At 48.0% G+C, this 17,829-nt stretch overlaps 1 protein-coding gene and 1 pseudogene across 1 annotated transcript; one reads left to right on the forward strand and one right to left on the reverse strand.

Annotated features, from left to right (window-relative positions):
• Positions 1–2,270: 2,270 nt before the first annotated feature.
• LOC128340920 (uncharacterized) lies at positions 2,271–8,752 on the reverse strand. Its single transcript, XM_053286785.1, has 2 exons — positions 7,659–8,752; positions 2,271–4,107 (listed from the first exon to the last, which is right to left on the reverse strand). The coding sequence occupies exons 1-2, from the start codon at positions 8,101–8,103 to the stop codon at positions 4,079–4,081; spliced, it is 474 nt and encodes a 157-aa protein (XP_053142760.1). The 5' UTR covers positions 8,104–8,752; the 3' UTR covers positions 2,271–4,078.
• On the forward strand, positions 8,583–10,738 carry LOC128327009 (olfactory receptor 1020-like; annotated as a pseudogene).
• Positions 10,739–17,829: the final 7,091 nt, after the last annotated feature.

The raw sequence follows: 17,829 nt of genomic DNA on the forward strand, positions 1-17,829 counted from the left end.
GCCAGTTCAGTCTGGCACCCCTTGAACCATCCCCCCAGTTCGGTTGAGGGGGTTCATGAATATTTTTTAAAAATTAAAAAAAAATACTTACCCCCTTTGGGGGAGTTGTTGAAGGTGGCAGGGTGGGTCTGCAGTGGTTCGCTCTCCCCCCACTGGCCTCCCTTTATGCTGCCACCAGCCATTTGGCTGGCTCTTTGGCATGGTGGCCATTTTGGAGACTACTGCACCTGTGAAATTGTCCCCCGCGTGGCATGGGCAGAGGAAAAGGAAACCAGCGGGGGGAGGGGGAACCTCTGTGGACCCTCGCTACCGCCTCCTCCAACTCCTCCCCCGAAGGGGGTAAGTAAAAATTAAAAAAAAAAAAAATCCATGAACCCCTCAAACAGGCGAGGTGTGTTCGGTCTGGGGTTGAACCAAACACAGGATGGTTCAGTTTGACCCCAAACGGTGGAACCAAACAAGTTCAATGTCGAATCTGTTTGAACATCCCTAGTCCTGAGTAGTAAATGGTAGGGTTGTGCATTTTGTTTTGTTTTGTTTTCTGTTTTGTTTTTGGCCCAAATCTGAAACACCCCCATTTTGTTCTTTGTTTGAAATCAGCCAATCCGAAACACCCCAATTTGGTTCTTTGTTCAAAATTGCAAAATCCGGATCTGAAACGTTTTGGATTTTTAAAAGTAGCCCCGGGGCAAAACTAGTGGGTGGGGGTGGTAGTGCCCAATGGGTGGAAACTACCACCCAAATTTCAGAGGAATTGGGCAAAGGGCTGATTTTTGGTGAATTTTTGAGGTTTAAGGTTTTTCCCATAGGGAAGAATGAAGGATTCAGCAAAAGTATAGCTTCATGTCAGGGGGAAAGGGGTGGCCCAGAGCAGAGTAGGGTGGGTGGTAGTGCCCAGTGGGGGCAAGGAAGCTGCCAGAATTATTTCAAAGGAATTGGACAGAGGGCTGATTTTTAAAGATTTAATAGAGTTTACATGTCTTTAAGGTTCTTCCCCATAGGGAATGATGGAGGTTTCAGCAGCCCCATAACTGCATTTGGGTGGCACCAGGGTGGCCAGAGCGAGTGGTGGTGTAGAGCACATAGGGTACCAACCACCCCCATGGGTTGCTAACCCATGGGGTACTGGGTTCTGTGTTTTCTGAAGTGTTTTGAGTGTAGATTCTCTGGTAGCATATGAGAGTGGATTCATGGTTTGTCATTCAAAATCTCATATGCTACCAGAAAATCTACACTCAGAACACCTCAGAAACATCAGAACCCAGCACTCTATGGGTTAGCAACCCATGGGAGTGGTTGGCACCCTATGTGCACTACACCACCACTCATTCCCGGCCACCCCAGTGCCCCCCAGGTGGAGTTATGGGTCTGCTGAAACCTCCATTATTCCCTATGGGGGAAAATCTTAAAGACGCATAAACCTCAAAAATTCCTAAGGAATCCTTTGCCCTATTTGGAATCTGGGTTCACCACCCCTTGGAGCAATGTCACCCAACCCACTTTTTTGCCCCTGAAGCTCCACATAAACAAGTTGAAAGAGTGAAGAGAATGATGAACAACAACGACACTTAATTTTTTGGCACAGTTATTTGAGAATTTTGCAGTGGGTGGGAGCCTGTCCCTGTGGCACTAGCACAACAGCACAACTCATTTGTGGATTCAGGCAATCTTTCAATAAAAATGCTCCCTCCCCATGGAACAGTGACCACAGGTCACTTGAGATAGTAAGATAGACCATTGACCTGCCTTAGTACTATGGAACAAATGTTCATTTAACTGAAGTGGAGTGAGCAGTAGCCCAAACAAATCAGCCTACTGTTCAGAACTGTTGAGATTGATCATCATTGCATTTAAGAAAGTGCAAAACCATGGATCATGGTTACAAGAAAGAGAGAAACAAATTCCTGGGGATGTCAATAGATTGACAGGGGTATTCCCCTCCCCACTCCTTTTGTCTCCTGTAGTCCCATGTGGATGACCTGTCCCTGCAATGGTAAAGGTTGTGAATCACTGGCTTAAAGATCATGTCCCACCAAATTACATTGTGGCCTAAATTACATTAGACTGCTCAACTTGGGCAACAAAACGTAGACACCACTATAACTCATAAAAATCAGAAGAAAAACAAAATAGCTCTTCAAAAGACCCCTGAACAAGTCAAGAGATTCTTTCTAAACCTTTGGAAAGAAAAACCGGTGTAATTTCAGAACTTTCCTAACTAGCTTGTACCCAGACCCCGGCCCAAGAAGACACAGAGACATTTATAATGGGAGAAATGGGCCACACTTTATTAATATAACAACAGGCATGGCGGACTGAAAATAAGGTGATTAATCACCAACATGAAACAGTGCGGGCACCTAGGCATGGGCTAGGATTCCATCATCCTACCCATCACCTGAAAGGGTGACACGCCCTGGCTCAGGAAAGAGGCAGGTACATCCCGCCTAATTCCTTCAAAGCCAACCACCCCCTTTAAAAGAGGGGATCTGGACAGCTTCGGATCTTTACCCACCCACCCCCGGACCGCACAGCCCAAAGGTTGGTGAAGTCCTGAAGCAGGTTTCTTGGCAATCGAAGTCTCCCCGTGCCGCACAGGCCACAAAGAAGCGATTGACCAATCCACCTTAAAATATCCAAGGATGCTCACCGATAATCTATACCACCTTACCCCACAGCCCGCACTGTTACTGCCAACATGGCCAACCTAAAAACCTGACTAACAACTGAATACAGAACGGAGTAGGTGGAAAAATACCCAACAACAGCCAATAAGTTGAGAGCAAAAAATTCCTACTCGGCCCCTAAGGCGACCAGTCACTAGACCCGCTCTGCATCAGGGAGGGAGGGAGGGGAAGCCGAAAAACGGACTGAGAAGCTGAGCGGGGAAACGCTCAGCTAAGGCCAAAGCCCCGCCCACCAAAGGCCGATCAGCCAATAGGGCTGCTTCCTGGGCCTCGTGGAACGTAGGCTGGGACAAACACCCTCCTACTTGCACAAGGCAAGGGGAGGGGGATTGTGCCCAGACCCCGGCCCAAGAAGACACAGAGAGATATATAATGGGAGAAATGGGCCACGCTTTATTAATATAACAACAGGCATGGCGGACTGAAAATAAGGTGATTAATCACCAACATGAAACAGTGCGGGCACCTAGGCATAGGCTAGGATTCCATCATCCTACCCGTCACCTGAAAGGGTGACACGCCCTGGCTCAGGAAAGAGGCAGGTACATCCCGCCCAATTCCTTCAAAGCCAACCACCCCCTTTAAAAGAGGGGATCTGGACAGCTTCGGATCTTTACCCCGCCAGACCGCACAGCCCAAAGGTTGGTGAAGTCCTGAAGCTGTTTTCTTGGCAATCGAAGTCTTCCCGTGCCGCACAGGCCACAAAGAAGCGATTGACCAATCCACCTTAAAATATCCAAGGGTGCTCACCGATAATCTATACCACCTTACCCCACAGCCCGCACTGTTACTGCCACCAAGGAAGGTTAGCCCTCGCTTGACCTTCCTGCCCCACGCCTGCCTAACCTTTCAGCAATGGCCTCCTGGATGTTGCGCAGATACAAGTCACAACCCCTTTCCGAAAGATGAACCCCGTCGGGGCGAAATAGCTCAGGAAAGCGAGCAGTTAAATCCGGCTGCCGCACAACTGACCCCCCGGCTGCTATTACAATTTTTCCAATTGCGGCCGAAATTTTTCTACGCGCTTTTTCCAAGCTTAGGCAAGATTGAGCCCCGCGCCATACTCTGCGCTGAAGCCAGTTAATCCAGATTATGCGCACACCGGGCATCCACCTGTGTAACGTCACCAAATCCGAGGAGGCTTGCTGAAAAATGGCGAGGCCAGTCCGCCGGCCCAAATCATTCTCCCCTAGATGTAAAACCAAAATATCCGGAATGGGGAACCTATCTAAATGGTCCCTTAACGCTGGAAGCAACTGATTCCAGAGCATGCCTCGCATGCCCAGCCAATAAACTGAAGCGCTGCTTCCCAATCCCAGCTGGGATCCCCAGTGGGAGGTGCTGGCCCACTTGAAAGCCCAGAAGACCAACGAATGGCCACACATCAGGACTCAGACCGGGACCGCCGCCCTGCCAGCACCTGCCAAGAGAAAATAACAGGTCAACAATGTAAAAAATTGTCCACTGTCAGCGCACATAACGCCTGACCGCCACGGACTTCCACCGACCTATCCTTCATACCTCAGACTCTTGCAGCCCCATACGAGTAGCAGTGGTAGCCGCTCCAATACGGAATGAGTGCAGAGTAAGCCCCTGGAGAGGGACCCCTGTGGCCCGCAGGGCCTTCCTTAACACCGCAAGGAATTGATATTGGGTGAGAGGGGTCTGATCCCTATGAGTAAAAAGGCACTCACCTGAGAAAGGGCCTAGCCCAGCGTAGTGCCTCAAGGCTGCAACCGGGCACACACCCGAATCCCTGGCCTCCGCAAGGCGAACGACCTGACCCCTACCCTTCTGATCTGTCTTGGAGCAGCGAAGAAACAAACAAACCTCCCCATATCCGAATGACAAATCGGAAAACTGCAAGCAGCGGTCCCTGGGAGAGGACTCACTGCGGGGAAGCAATTCACCAGGGCGGAAGGTCCCCCAAAAGGCAACCAACACCGCTGCCCTAAACAGTGACACCTCCCATGGGCTCTCACAGCACCCAACTAGGCAGCCCAAAGTGGGAGCCACCAAATCCAAAGTAAACGGGCGTCTGGGGTCCCTGGTCTTGGGGTCCCCCCTAGCCCAACCCTCTAACATGCGCCTCACCCGAGGGTCACAGGAAGAGTCACTGACTCCCCTAACCTGGGCTTCAACAGCCAATGCAGCTAAATAGCCCCCCAAGGTGGACACTGCACGCCCCGCTCTATGAAGGAGGACCAAAAACTGTTGAAGTTGTTCCACAGGGACAGGCCAAACCTCGACCAAACCTTCAGCCCTTCAAAAAAGAGAAAAAGCCTCAAGCTTGGCTGTGTAGCTCGCTCTGGTGCTAGGTGCCAGAGACGCCGCTATGGCCTGCTGTGCCTCCGCCTGCCAAGTTCCCATAGAAAGGCCGGCATGGGTTCTGGGTGTAGGGCGGCCTCGGGCGCTAACTCTCTGAACCTGTTTAACTGAAAATGAGACAGAGCGTCAGCTACCTGTATGTCATTACGGATACCCGGGACATGGCAGGACCGGAAGAGGATGTTAGCCCGCAGGCACTGTAACACTAGCGCCCTAACCAGTCCCATAACCCTCGGAGACTGGGAGGTCTGAGTGTTGACAATCTGGACCACCGCCAGGTTGTCACACCAGAACCTGACTGAAGAGTTGGCAAACTCTTCTGACCAGATATGTACAGCAACGACAATTGGAAAAAGCTCCAAGAAAGTTAAATCACGAACAATCCCCCGCTCGACCCATTCCTCAGGCCACCGGGCAGCACACCAACAGCCCCTGAAATATACCCCGAAACCTATACCACCTGCTGCAACGGAGTGAACCTGCAGGTCAGCTTCCAGGAGTCTATCACTTTGCCAGAAAGCCACCCCATTAAAATCAAGCAGGAAGGCTTCCCAAAGAGCCAAGATGGCCCGAACCCCCTCCGTAATCCTAACCCTGTGGTGAGGGGCCCAGAGACCTACCGTCAGATTGCACAACCGGTGCAAAAAGGCCCGGCCAGGCGCCACTACCTTACAGGCGAAATTGAGGTGACCTGAGACCACCTGCAATTCCCGAAGGGTGACCTTACGTGAGCGTCCAAGCGACCTGACCAGATCCAAAAGGACTAACAGCTTGACCCGAGGCAACCTAGAGCAGCCAGCCACAGTATCCAACTCTATCCCCAAGAAAGATAAGCACGTGACCGGCCCCTCTGTCTTATCCTGCGCCAACGGAACCCCTAGCTGGTCCGCTAGGTCCATAAAGGAGCGCAGCAAATGATGGCACTCTCTGGAATTCCCGCTGCCGACAAAAAGAAAGTCATGCAGCTAATGCGCTGTGTATAGAAGGCCCGCCTCCACCTGACTGCCCACTCAAGGAATGTACTGAAGGCCTCGAAGGCCGCACAAGAAATCGAGCAACCCATGGGCAAAACCCGATCAAAGTAGAACTGGCCAGCAAAGGCAAAGCCCAGCAGCTCGAAATCATCCAGGTGAACTGGCAGCAGTCGGAAGGCGGACTCTATATCACATTTTGCTACAAGGGCCCCAGGGCCCCTACTCCTAACCACTTCAACAGCCTCATCAAAAGAAGTGTAGCGCACGGAACAAAGGCTGTCGGGGATGCCGTCGTTTACCGACGACCCCCTAGGGTGAGAAAGATGATGAATCAACCTAAATTCACCGGGTACCTTTTTAGGGACCACCCCTAAGGGTGAAACCCTCAGGCCAGGGAAGGGGAGGCTATCAAATGGCCCCATTACCCTACCCGCAGCCACCTCCTTATTAATCTTTCGAATAACTACTTCCTCCTTTCCAACTACCGATTTAAGATTGCGGGGACTACCTAGACCCCTCCGAGCCAAAGAAAGAATCCGAAACCCATCTCGGAAGCCACACAACAAATAAAAAGCTGCTGATCGGTCTGGGTAGTCCAGCAGTAGCCATTCCAGAACCTCAATCTTGATAGGGCTAGGGGCCCTTACCCACAGGGGGTGGGGGAGGGCCACCCTTCTTACTGTTTCCGTGTCTGAATCTAGACCCGGGACCACCAAACTTGGCCCTGGGGCAGGAGGTGCTTGGGTGCCGTGCCCCACAGACACCGCAGGTGTGCTTGAACTGACAGGGGGACCGGGAGCACTTGCCATTGGTATTATATTCCCAACAGACAAGGTGGGGTTAAACCCACTGCTGTCCCGTACTCGCTAGAGTCGACGCCCCTGATGGCCTAGATAGCAAATGCCCGCTGTCTGACCTGTCCCCATCTATCGGCCGCGCCGGTGACATAGTAACCAACCACAATTCCTGTAAAGGAGCATCCCAAGGCAACGTGGGATCCAAAGTTGCCCTCATTCTAAAGCTCTCATCGTACCGGACCCAGGAAGATCCAGCAAAGTCAGAGACCGCCCTGTGAATAATGTCCATGTATTTCAGCAGGGCCGGGCCCCGCGCGGGCTGGGCCTGAACTATCACCCCCATGTAGATCGTGAAGCCGGATAGCCAATTATTCCAAGTCTTCTCGACCGGCTTCCTTTTAGTAGCTTCGTGTTCCTTACACGACTCCACCTCCTTATGCTTAACCTCAGGCTCCCTGAACAATAAGCTAAAGATGTCTACATATTCCCCCTTAAGAATTTTTTCTTTGGTAGATGGGAGCAGGTGATCCCCAAGAGGGAGACCCATGCCCCCGTAGGGAGCGTGTTGTGGCGAGGGAGGATTCCCATCGGGTAAAAGCCCGGTGGACCACCAGCCTCAGGTACCGGAGCGGGAGCATCCCCAGGAAGAGGGAGCGACCCACTGGAAGGTCTGCTACCCAACCAAACCTGCTCAGCAGCGCCCTGCAAACCAGCCATCACCCCAGGAAAAGAAAGTGGAGAGCCCGCACCCCAGGCCTGTGTATATGGGGGCCAGTACGAAGCTGGACCCCAGCCACCCATGGCAGGCATCGGCCAGGGAATGTAAGGCCACTGGCCGGTGATGCCGGGCGGTGTAGGTGTTGCTGGCTCACCCGGGGCCGAAGGACTAGTCGGGTCCACTGGTGGCTGTCCAACTGGTACAGCAGGCAAAGGCAGTGACGGCGCGGGCGCCTCTGGAACCGGAACCTCAGGCGCAGGAAGCGGCAACGGAGGTGCAGAAGGGCCTGGTCTGGCAGGATTCAGTCCTTCCTCAAGCGCATCCAACCTACTAGAGAGAGAGGTTAGCAGCTGGAACTTAACAGATCCCCTAGTCCTCTGAGGAACCTTAAGGGGTGGCACACCGCCCCCACCAGAAAGGTCAGCACCCTTGTTGGAAGGGGCGGCCTTAGCTTTTTCCAAAGCCTCCATCCTACTAATCAGCCCCCGAATGAGAGTCATCTCCTCGTCATCCTCCTCTGAAGAAGACTGCGGAGGGGCAGGCCTCTTGGGTTGCCTGATAGGCTGCCCCCCTTTCTTGCCCCTAGCTTTCCCCGGCATACTGCCTTACAAACCCAGGACAGCCCTCTGGGAGTGAAAAGAACATGGCTCTTCTAAAGCCAACAACTAAGTCAGCAGGGAAAAAACGAATAACAAGCCCCACAGACTAACAGTAATGCTATGGCCAGCAAATCACCACACTGCAAAAAATGCCCCAAACTCCAATCCCCTGAGAGAAGGTCTAACAAGCCCCACCAAGCTTAACCACCCGCAAAAAGGCCCAAGGCCCCAGGGAGCAGCAGGGATTCCACCAGCAACCTTCTGCTTGTTAGTCAGCTATTTCCCCCGCTGTGCCCAATACCAAAAGATCCCACAGTGCAAGCCAGAGAAACAATAAAAGCAATAATCAGAGCAGCAACACAACCACCCAGCTTCCGGGACCGCCCGGACACCCCACAAACCAGAGGGCGACTGCCCTGATGAATGATGAATGAGAGAGGCCGACGACGCCTCGCAAGGCCCGAGAAAAGCCGCCGCCGATGCGGCCGGGCCGGGAGCCACAAAGGGGAGATCCCCGCAACAACTGGACCACCGCCAACACTATGGCCCCCTCGATGGCCAACACCGCCGACTGTGTGCCTCGCCCGCTCTCGGGCGCACCCCCCACCGGCCTCTGTGGAAGGAGCTCTGCACAAAGGCTCCTTCCCTGTCGAAGCCAAAAAACGGACTGAGAAGCTGAGCGGGGAAACGCTCAGCTAAGGCCAAAGCCCCACCCACCAAAGGCCGATCAGCCAATAGGGCTGCTTCCTGGGCCTCGTGGAACGTAGGCCGGGACAAACACCCTCCTACTTGCACGAGGCAAGGGGAGGGGGATTCTGGAAAAGCTTCTCCATGCAACTTATACCATGGCTTTTAGCAAGAGCTTTGGAATTGCATTGAGCTCCCAAAGATATTTGGGTATTTCTGTCTCAAAATGCTGTCTCTCAAATCCCTTTGCAAGGTCAGTTTGCATTTCAATCAAACTGAAGGTGTTTGCTGATGAGGTAGGGTTTTTGGCAGTCAAATTGCCTTTTAGGGGGATCCCTTCCACAGAACCCTTGTTTAAAATTCTTCTAAACTAAACAACACACAACTTTGTAAATTCAATTAACCCAAGAATCCAGAATTCCAGAGGGAGAGAGAGAGAGAGAGAGAGAGAGAGAATGAGGGTTCACTCACTCAGTCTAGGGCTAGCACTGGCAGGCAGCAGATAAATTAACTAATCCATTCCAGGCTGGCACACCTTTCCTACATTCCCAAAACAAGCAGCTCGGAATAGCTAGCTTGAATTTTCAACCTTTCTTTCTAAGGAAGAAATCACCAGATTGGGAGAGAAGGAGGAGAATTCTCCTCCCCCCTCCCCGCCCATTTAACACTTTTTCTGCCTTGCAGGGTAGGCTTGCCTTGCACACTGCTGCCAGCTGCCAGGCTGTGACATTCTCTCCTGCATTTTATTTTTAATTTTTTTTAGAAAGAGAATTGGCAGAAAATATATTTATTATTATTATTTCTTCTTCTTCTGATTTATAAAAAAAACTTCTTCCTGCTGCTGAAAGGATCATCACTGCTGCATGCCTGCCTGCCTGCAGCAGCTTCCAGCCCCAGCGTGCTAGCCTGTGACTAGCCACCAGCCCAGTGGCCACCAATTTTCCAGAGAGGCTGCCCCATCTGAAGAGTGAGACCAGACTCTCAGAAGTGGACTACAGAGACCCAGCGTTTGGAGAAGCCTTCAACTAACTGAGAGTGGCCCAGCCATTTATATTTTAACACATGCGCGCGCACACACACACACACACACACCTCTAGTCTCTCTTGAATTGTGTATTTGGGGTCTGTTTTTTCCCTGTTTGGAGGGAGGTTAAGGTTTTGGCGTTAAACTGAATTTTAAAAGTTCTGTGATATTTAGAATAGGTTTTAAATAGGGGTTCTTCCGTTTGTAGCTTTAGAGTTTAAATAGGCCGGATCCCCGTTAGCTAGGTAGTAGGTGGTTCAACTTTAGACTGGTAGCGTAGCCTAGTAGTGGTTTAAATAAATATAATTCTTTTTTTCCCCTTCCAAATAATTTTTTTAAGAGGAAAGAAGCCTGTTCCAGTGCTACTAGCATTAATTAAAAAATAATTCAGCTAGGCTGTCTCAGCACTCCTGTCCTGAGTCCTGCTGGTTCTCATTGCATACCTCCATGGCTTTATGAATACACTTGTTCAGACAAGTTTCATATTCAAGTTGTCCTTCTGTGGCTTCAATGTCATTGAACATTTCTTCTGTGATATGCCCCCCATTCTGAGACTATCTTGCACGGATACACACATCACTGATATTGAGCACTTCACCTTAGCCAGCATTGTTGTGGTAACTTCTCTTTTGATTGTTTTTCTTTCCTACTTATACATAGCCATTCTCCGAATCAATTCTACCAACGGTTGATGCAAGGCTTTCTCCACTTGTGCCTCCCACTTGACTGCTGTGACCAACTTTTTTGGAATTGGGGCCTTTGTATACTTAAGACCCAGTTCTAATTCTGTAGTGAACGAAGACAAAATAACCTGTATTCTATACTCTAGTGATCCCTATGTTAAATCCCTTGATTTATGGCCTGAGGAACAAGGAAGTGAAGGATGCCATTAAGAGAACGATCCAGAAGATTTCTTTGCAATAAGCAACTGTACTAAGAAGGAGTTGTGTAATGTATATATAAGAACATATGGTGGAATAAACAGCACTAGTTCAGCGCCATTGGCAGCTCAAGGCAAATATGCCACCGGCTCTGCCTTTACCAGCCCCACCCTTTGATTTACCCATCCTGCCCAACTGAGTGGAGCTCAGCACTGACACACTCCCTCTTCATCTACTCTGCTCTCAATTTTGGGGACACGCACTGTCCTGCAACCTGCACAGCTGCTTTCTATTGCAGGCCAATCAACAGCATCCAACCTCTCGCACTGACCTGCAGTATCTGTTTCTCCTCACTGCTCCAGCACCAAGACACATGCTCTCTCACTCACTCTCAATTTCTCTCCTGATCTCTCCAGCACCAAACTGGTCCACCTTGTCTGCCCCTGAAATGAAGAAGACAAAGCAGACACGATTGGTGCATACTGTATATAAAGTGATGGTTGAAGCAAGGAGAAACAGGTGGATGAGTAATCAAAGATGGAAGGAGCTGCCTGGCTTGCAAGAACAAGCAGGGTTATGGGCTGAAGGACAGAGTATGCCCTGGGACATGAGGCTGGTGAGAGGAAGAGAAGAAAAAGTCTTCTCTGCCTCTCACCAGCGCAATGAAAAGGACTTGGGGGCTATGGTAATAGGAAGGTGAGGTGAAACCTATGAGGAAGGGTGAGGTGAAACTTGTGAGGAAGGGCCTTTACTCACTACCCCATGGTGCACCACATGCCTGAAGCCATTGCCTCATTGTGCAATATGGGAGCACCACCTCTGGAACAAACAACTCTTAGCACTGAGGATTTTTATTAGTGGGGGGGGGATAGCTGTGTGACTTCCATTTTGTTTAAATTATGTTCCACTTGAGTTGTCAAAGTTAGCAGGTATCCGTTGTCAAATTCAGTAGTATGTCAGAGAGAGAGAGACTTTCCTATAGGAGTAGTGTCACAACCGCGATTACCTAATGCTTAGTAGGCACAGAGGAGCCCCACCCTCACAGGAAGCACTGGTGTGCTTTAAAGGGCATCACAGCAGCACATAGACCTCTCTCTATTGGATCTAAGCTTCCTTGTACAGTATGTAAGCCACTGTTAGAAAGTCCTAGGAACGTTTCTATTTTTCTTAGGCAGTTCTATAATAATGGAGAATAAATCTGGGGTGATCACATGCTTGATAGAAAAATATTTGGAAACTGCAGCTAGTGCAAAATGCAGCAGCTCAGATTTCCCCCGGAGTGACACATAGGTAGCATATTGCACCTTTTCTGAAAGAGCTGTTTGGGCTGCCAATTTGTTTATGAGTCCAAATCAAGGTGCTGTTTCTGACCTTTAAAACCCATAATGGTTTGGTCCCTGGAGATCTGAAGGATTGCCTTCTCCCAAGGGTTTCTGCCTACTTGACCAGGTCATTGGAGGCAGCTCTGCTCCATGTGCCGTCAATGAGGGAGGCTCGTCTGTTGTGCATGTGAGACAGGACCTTCTCAGTAATTGCCCCCAGGCTTTGGAATGCTCTCCCAGCTGGCATCCACCACTCAACTTTCAAAATGGCTTTTAGAAAGTAAATAAAAACATGGGTTTTTTTACCCAGGTTTTTAGATGAGTGCTATGTTCTGTGTTGCTGCTGCTCTGTATATTGCTGTGTTTCATTGTGGGATTATGTATATGTTTTTAACTTTAATAGAATTGTACTGTTTTTAAAATTGAAATTAATATTTGTACTGTTTTAAAGATACTGTAAACTGCCTTGGGACTATTTTCATGAAAGGTGGTATACAAATCTGACAATAAATAAGATAAATAAAGATAAAATAAATAGGTCTAAAAGGAGCTTAAGTTATTGCTCATCGTTTTCTTCAGTGTTATATGTCTGTTCATCATATTGCTGAGGTTATCCAAGTATGTCCAAATGCAATGAGACTCAAATGTTACCTATCCCCTGAGAATATTAAATTTAGACATGAATATTCTTCAACCACTGTTATCTGCCATTCAGGAATTCTCACCTGTAAATTGTCACTCACAACAACAACAACAACAACAAATCTTCATATACCACTTTTCAACAAAAGTTTCCAAAGCTGTTTACGTAAAGAAATAATAAATAAATAAGATGGCCCAAAGGGTTCACAATCTAAAAAGAAACATAAGATAGACACTAGCAATAGTCACTGGAGGTACTGTGCTGGGGGTGGATAGGGCCAATTACTCTTCCCCTGCTAAATAAAGAGAATCACCATGTTAAAAAGGTGCCTCTTTGCCCTGTTAGCAGGAATAAGTAAAGTGTGCTGTCAAGTTGGTGTTGACTCCTGGTGACCACATAGCCCTGCGGTTGTCTTTGGTAAAATACAGGAGGGGTTTCCCATTGCCATCTCCCACACAGTATGAGATGATGCCTTTCAGCATCTTCCTATATCACTGCTGCCCGATATAGGTGTTTCATAGCAGCAGGGATTCAAACCGGCAACCTCTGGCTTGCTAGTCAAGTCATTTCCCTGCTGCACCATTAGGTGGCTTGTTAGCAGGAATAATTTGCTTAATATGTCCATAGGGGCATGGCTAACAGGAAGCAGACGTCCAAATCATTGAAGGACATACTCAAGGTGGGGTGGGGGGGACATAAAAACAATTAAATGAGACTTCTGTTGGTTTGGTTTTTTATGTTGTTGTTTTTTAAGGCTTCACAAGAAGCTAATAGACTCTATTTTATTTTATAAAGCTGTTGATACAAGCACCCATTTTCCCAAAGTGGTGAAGCAAAGTTGCTTTTCTGTTCTGTGCCTATAGAAACTTCATTTGCAAATTTAAAGATTGTCCTTCACCTAGGGCAGTTAACTTTCTGCCACAAGGGAAGACTGATTAGCACCTATTGAAGACTCCCCCTTCCTTAAGTCAGCCCTGACTGAATACCTTTTGTGATCTTTGCTTTTTATGGCACCTGTCCTGTTCAGATACACTAAGCATGTGTTGAGTGCTTGTGCAAGATAAGACCCCACTTTATTCTTCTATGAATCTGAGCATGTCTAAAGTGCCTGAGCATGTCCAGAATCTTCACAGCCACACCTGCATCCATGTAGTGGTAAAGCATTGACAAATAGGTCTGGTGGGGAAAGGACCCAAGTCCAAATTCCTCTCTCAGTCATGAAGCTAAGAATACACATGGTCACATTAGGGGTGTGCAGAACCAGTTTGAATCAAACCATGTTCAGTTTGAACCAGTTGAGTTTAACTTGTTTGAACTAAAACTGGACTGGCCTCAAAAAAAGGTGGCTGGTATGAATACAAACAGGACCGGGCCTGGTCCCTATCGGGCCGATTCAACCCAGTTTGAGGGCTAGCTTTAAAAGGAAATCTGGTGAGGAGTAGCTTTTACAAACAAAGTGGTGGGGGGATCCTTTAAAAGTCTTCTAAGGGTGGCTGAGGAGGGCACCTTACCAGCTTCGGTGGTGGTAACCCAGCAGCAGCAACTTCTCTAAACCGCACTAACGCTCCCCTCCAGCAGTGCAGACCAGTGGCGGCTCCGTTCCAGCCTCTGCAAATGCACAGTGGCTATATGCATATATCCTGTGGATGCACAGAGGCCATTTGCATGACTATGGAAATTTTTGTGGTCATGCAAATGGCCTCCGTGCATCTGTGGAGGTCATGTAAATGGAGGACTCCATGCATTTGTGGAGGCCAGAACTGGGATGCATGCTGCCAGTCCATGCATCTGTGCGGGAGTGCTGGCAGGGTTTAGAGGAGCTATTGCCAAAGCTGGTAGGGTGCCCTCTCGTCACCCCACACCTGTCCACCCTGAGAAGACTTTTAAAGGACTCCCCCACCTCTTTGTTTGTAAAGGGGAATCCTCACCAGATTCCCCTTTACAAGCATAGCCCTAGAACCAGTTTGACCAAGTTTGACTGAATGGACTGGACCACTGGCCGGTTCAACCAAACCAGTTTGTGAACCAGCAGTTCAGTTTGAATTTGGTTCTAATTCAAAACAAACCACCTAACCTGGTTCTGTGAACACCCCTAAGTCACATACCAACCTCATCTCTCTGTAAGGCTACATAGTCTGGACTCTGGCTGGAGTATGTTAGGTAAACTTCCAGTGGTTGCAACATAAAACAAAAGAAGTAAGCCCTGCATTGTAGAATGGGGGGAAAACACATTTTGTGTCCCTCTCCATCAATTCATCAATGTTCTAACCATTACATGGATGAAGGTGTGGCAGTGGAGAATCTGGACATACTCAGGAACTCTGGCTATGCTCAGCTTCATTAAAAATCAGATTGTGCTGTGTATGTGAAGACACCTGAGCTTGCTGGCATTGCTTTTGATTTGGTTTCTTTGGGGTTTACGCCCCACAAGTCCTAGTCATCCAACATCCTAACCAGTACCCTATACTGCTGCACAATCTCATCAGGCGGGTGCTACGTCAGGATATGATAGCAGTCTTCAGATATCTGAAGGGCTGTTACAGTGAAGGAGGAGTGGACATGTTTTCTGTTACTCCTGGGGACAGAACTAAAACCGATGAGTTACAATTATTGTCGAGGATCACTCTCATGAACAGATCAACCTTAGAGGTACTGTTGGTGAAACGCTGCTAATCTCATGTCCCCCAGCACAATTTGAACATGCTGAATTAAAGATTGATGTATACCAAGATAGATTTTGTATTTTTTGGTACTCAAAAATCAAAATGCCAACTAAAATTGGTTCCTAGTAGAGCTTCATGAGCAGCCTGAATGTGGAACGATGTTTTCATGTCACACTGCACGCCATATCATATACCCCCATAACTAGGAGACTTTCCTCTATCAAATGCAGAATGATTCTGCTCAGCCCAAATCGTTGGTCTCATGTAAAATGCACTAATGCACCATGCCCCGCTTGGCAACACTTATCATTAAGAAACTTGAGGTATTGCACTCCAAAATAAGCCTTGGATCACCTCAAACTACACACACCATGATTATAAGACTCTCTCTTACAAGATTTAGAACCCAATCCATTAATCAGCGTGTTGAACTGCATTGACTTAGATGCTTCACAAGGCTGTACAGATTCTGGACAACATGAGGTATCTTTGGTGGTGCCAGACACTCTCCTATCATCCTCTATCTTGATTTGGACCTCAAAGAAGAAGGAAAATGTGTGTGAATGGAGGAAATGTTGTATGTGGGCACAGTTTGTGGCATTGCATAACACTTGGAGGTCCCCAAGGAGGCAGGAGCAGCAGCAGGGCAAGGTATCTTTAAAAGGGGGGGGCTCGTGGCAGCAGTGGGACCTCCAAAGCCCTTCAGGTCCAGACTAATTTTGGACCTAGGCACATGGCAAATGTGAGTAGTGCAGTTAATCAACCCCACCACGCTCCGGCATGCTCTGCATCCATACCCCCTGCTCTTCCCAAGTAGAGAACTCTGCACTCTGAACTACCAGTAAGGAACTCTGCACTCATTACTGATCATGGAAGAAATGCGAGCCAAGTCAACAACTCTATCCACTATCTTATTTTTAAATAACAACAACAACTAATGGGAATTCTTACTGAACTCTGGATGGAGTAGTGCAGAAACAGTTCTGTTTAAAACTCATTAAGGAGAAACAGTACAAGCATGCCCAAAGCCCCACATAGCAGATCCTCAGGTGGTTATGACAAAAGAGTATACTTTAATGATATGGGCCTCACCTGAGTTTCAGGGATTTGATTACTGGCCAATACCAAACCAACTATAAAATTAGCCATGCCTTTTATATAGCTTACTTTTTAGCTTTGGGAATGATATCTTGTCCTCTTCACAGGTAAGATTCCTCAGGTTTAAGATGCTTTCTGATTAACGAAATGAACATATTAAGTGCTAGTAAAAATCTTTATTTCTGGCAATTAGATCTATGGATGACTTAATTATCTGATATCTGGAAACTAAATAAATGCTCTGGGGTTAATCTTTATTTTCCTTTTCTTCCCACTCCCCCATAAATGTTGGTTAGAGTTTGACAGCATTTTTTCTTTTTTTCTTTTTTAGTATTTTGTTAGCAATTTTCACAGAAAATGTTCTGAATGGTAATACATCCCTGGCCATAGTTGTAGTATTTGTGCAATTAAATGTATTTTGCTGTGTGAACCAACCACACCTTAATATTCATGATGCTTTTATAAGCAGCAGATGTGTTTTTCTTACACTCTGGAATGTCCTCCAGTGAATGCCTATTTCTATCCATACTGGCTGATTTCCCAACTAATAGTGCACATGCATAGCAAAAAAAAAAAAAAAGGCAAATAAACAAACCCTCAAGTGCACCATTAGTCATCCCACTTCTGAAGTGGTGATGTTCATGTGGATGGGGTATGATTTTTACTGATCCCCTCCCCCCACCAGAAGTACTGTGTTGCATGACCCTCAAGAATCTACTTCTGGGTTGCAAACAGCACTTCTGGAGAGAGAGGGGATCAGTGGAATTGTCTTCCCACCCACCCACAATTATCCCTGCTTCAGAAGTAGGACCTCTAGTGCTGCGCTTGCTCCCCGCCTCCCACTCTGCATGCACACTGTTAGTGGGCATTTCAGCCACTGTATTTAAAAGATACACACACAAGTCAGACTACAAATAATTATGTTGATCATTAATTCTATTAAGCATAATTAGAAGCTCCTTGACCTAATATGAAGCCCTTCATACTGAGGGCATTTAGGCTACCATTTTACATGGAAGGATAGAGACCAAGGCTGACACACAGACTAATGCTGTGCAAATGTAGCCCCAAAACGTGTGTGTACAGTGGCTACATGCCTGCTTCTGAAGCATGTGTTTTCAAGCACAGGAGGGCAATTTTTGCCAATCTCCCCTTCACCCAGAAGCACTCTCTGCAAAGTGAAGTACTTTTTCACACAATGTATAATCAACTTATGGAATTCTCTGCCATAAGATATGGTGACAGCCAACAGTCTGGATGGCTTTAAGGGGGGGTTAGATAAATTCATGGGGGACAGGTCTATCAATGGCTACTAGTCGGAGGGCTATAGGCCACTCCAGCCTCAGAGGCAAGATGCCTCTAAATACCAGTTGCAGGGGAGTAGCAGTAGGAGAGAGGGCATGCCCTC

The sequence above is a fragment of the Hemicordylus capensis genome, chromosome 1, assembly GCF_027244095.1.
Source record: "Hemicordylus capensis ecotype Gifberg chromosome 1, rHemCap1.1.pri, whole genome shotgun sequence".
NCBI lineage: Eukaryota > Metazoa > Chordata > Lepidosauria > Squamata > Cordylidae > Hemicordylus > Hemicordylus capensis.

Coding starts and splice junctions, on each gene's coding strand:
- LOC128340920 (XM_053286785.1), bottom strand. CDS start 8,103: ATGCCGGGGAAAGCTAGGGGCAAGAAAGGGGGGCAGCCTATCAGGCAA. Junction 4,108..7,658: donor GACTAGTCCTTCGGCCCCGG/GTGAGCCAGCAA, acceptor TTCTCTTGGCAG/GTGCTGGCAGGGCGGCGGTC.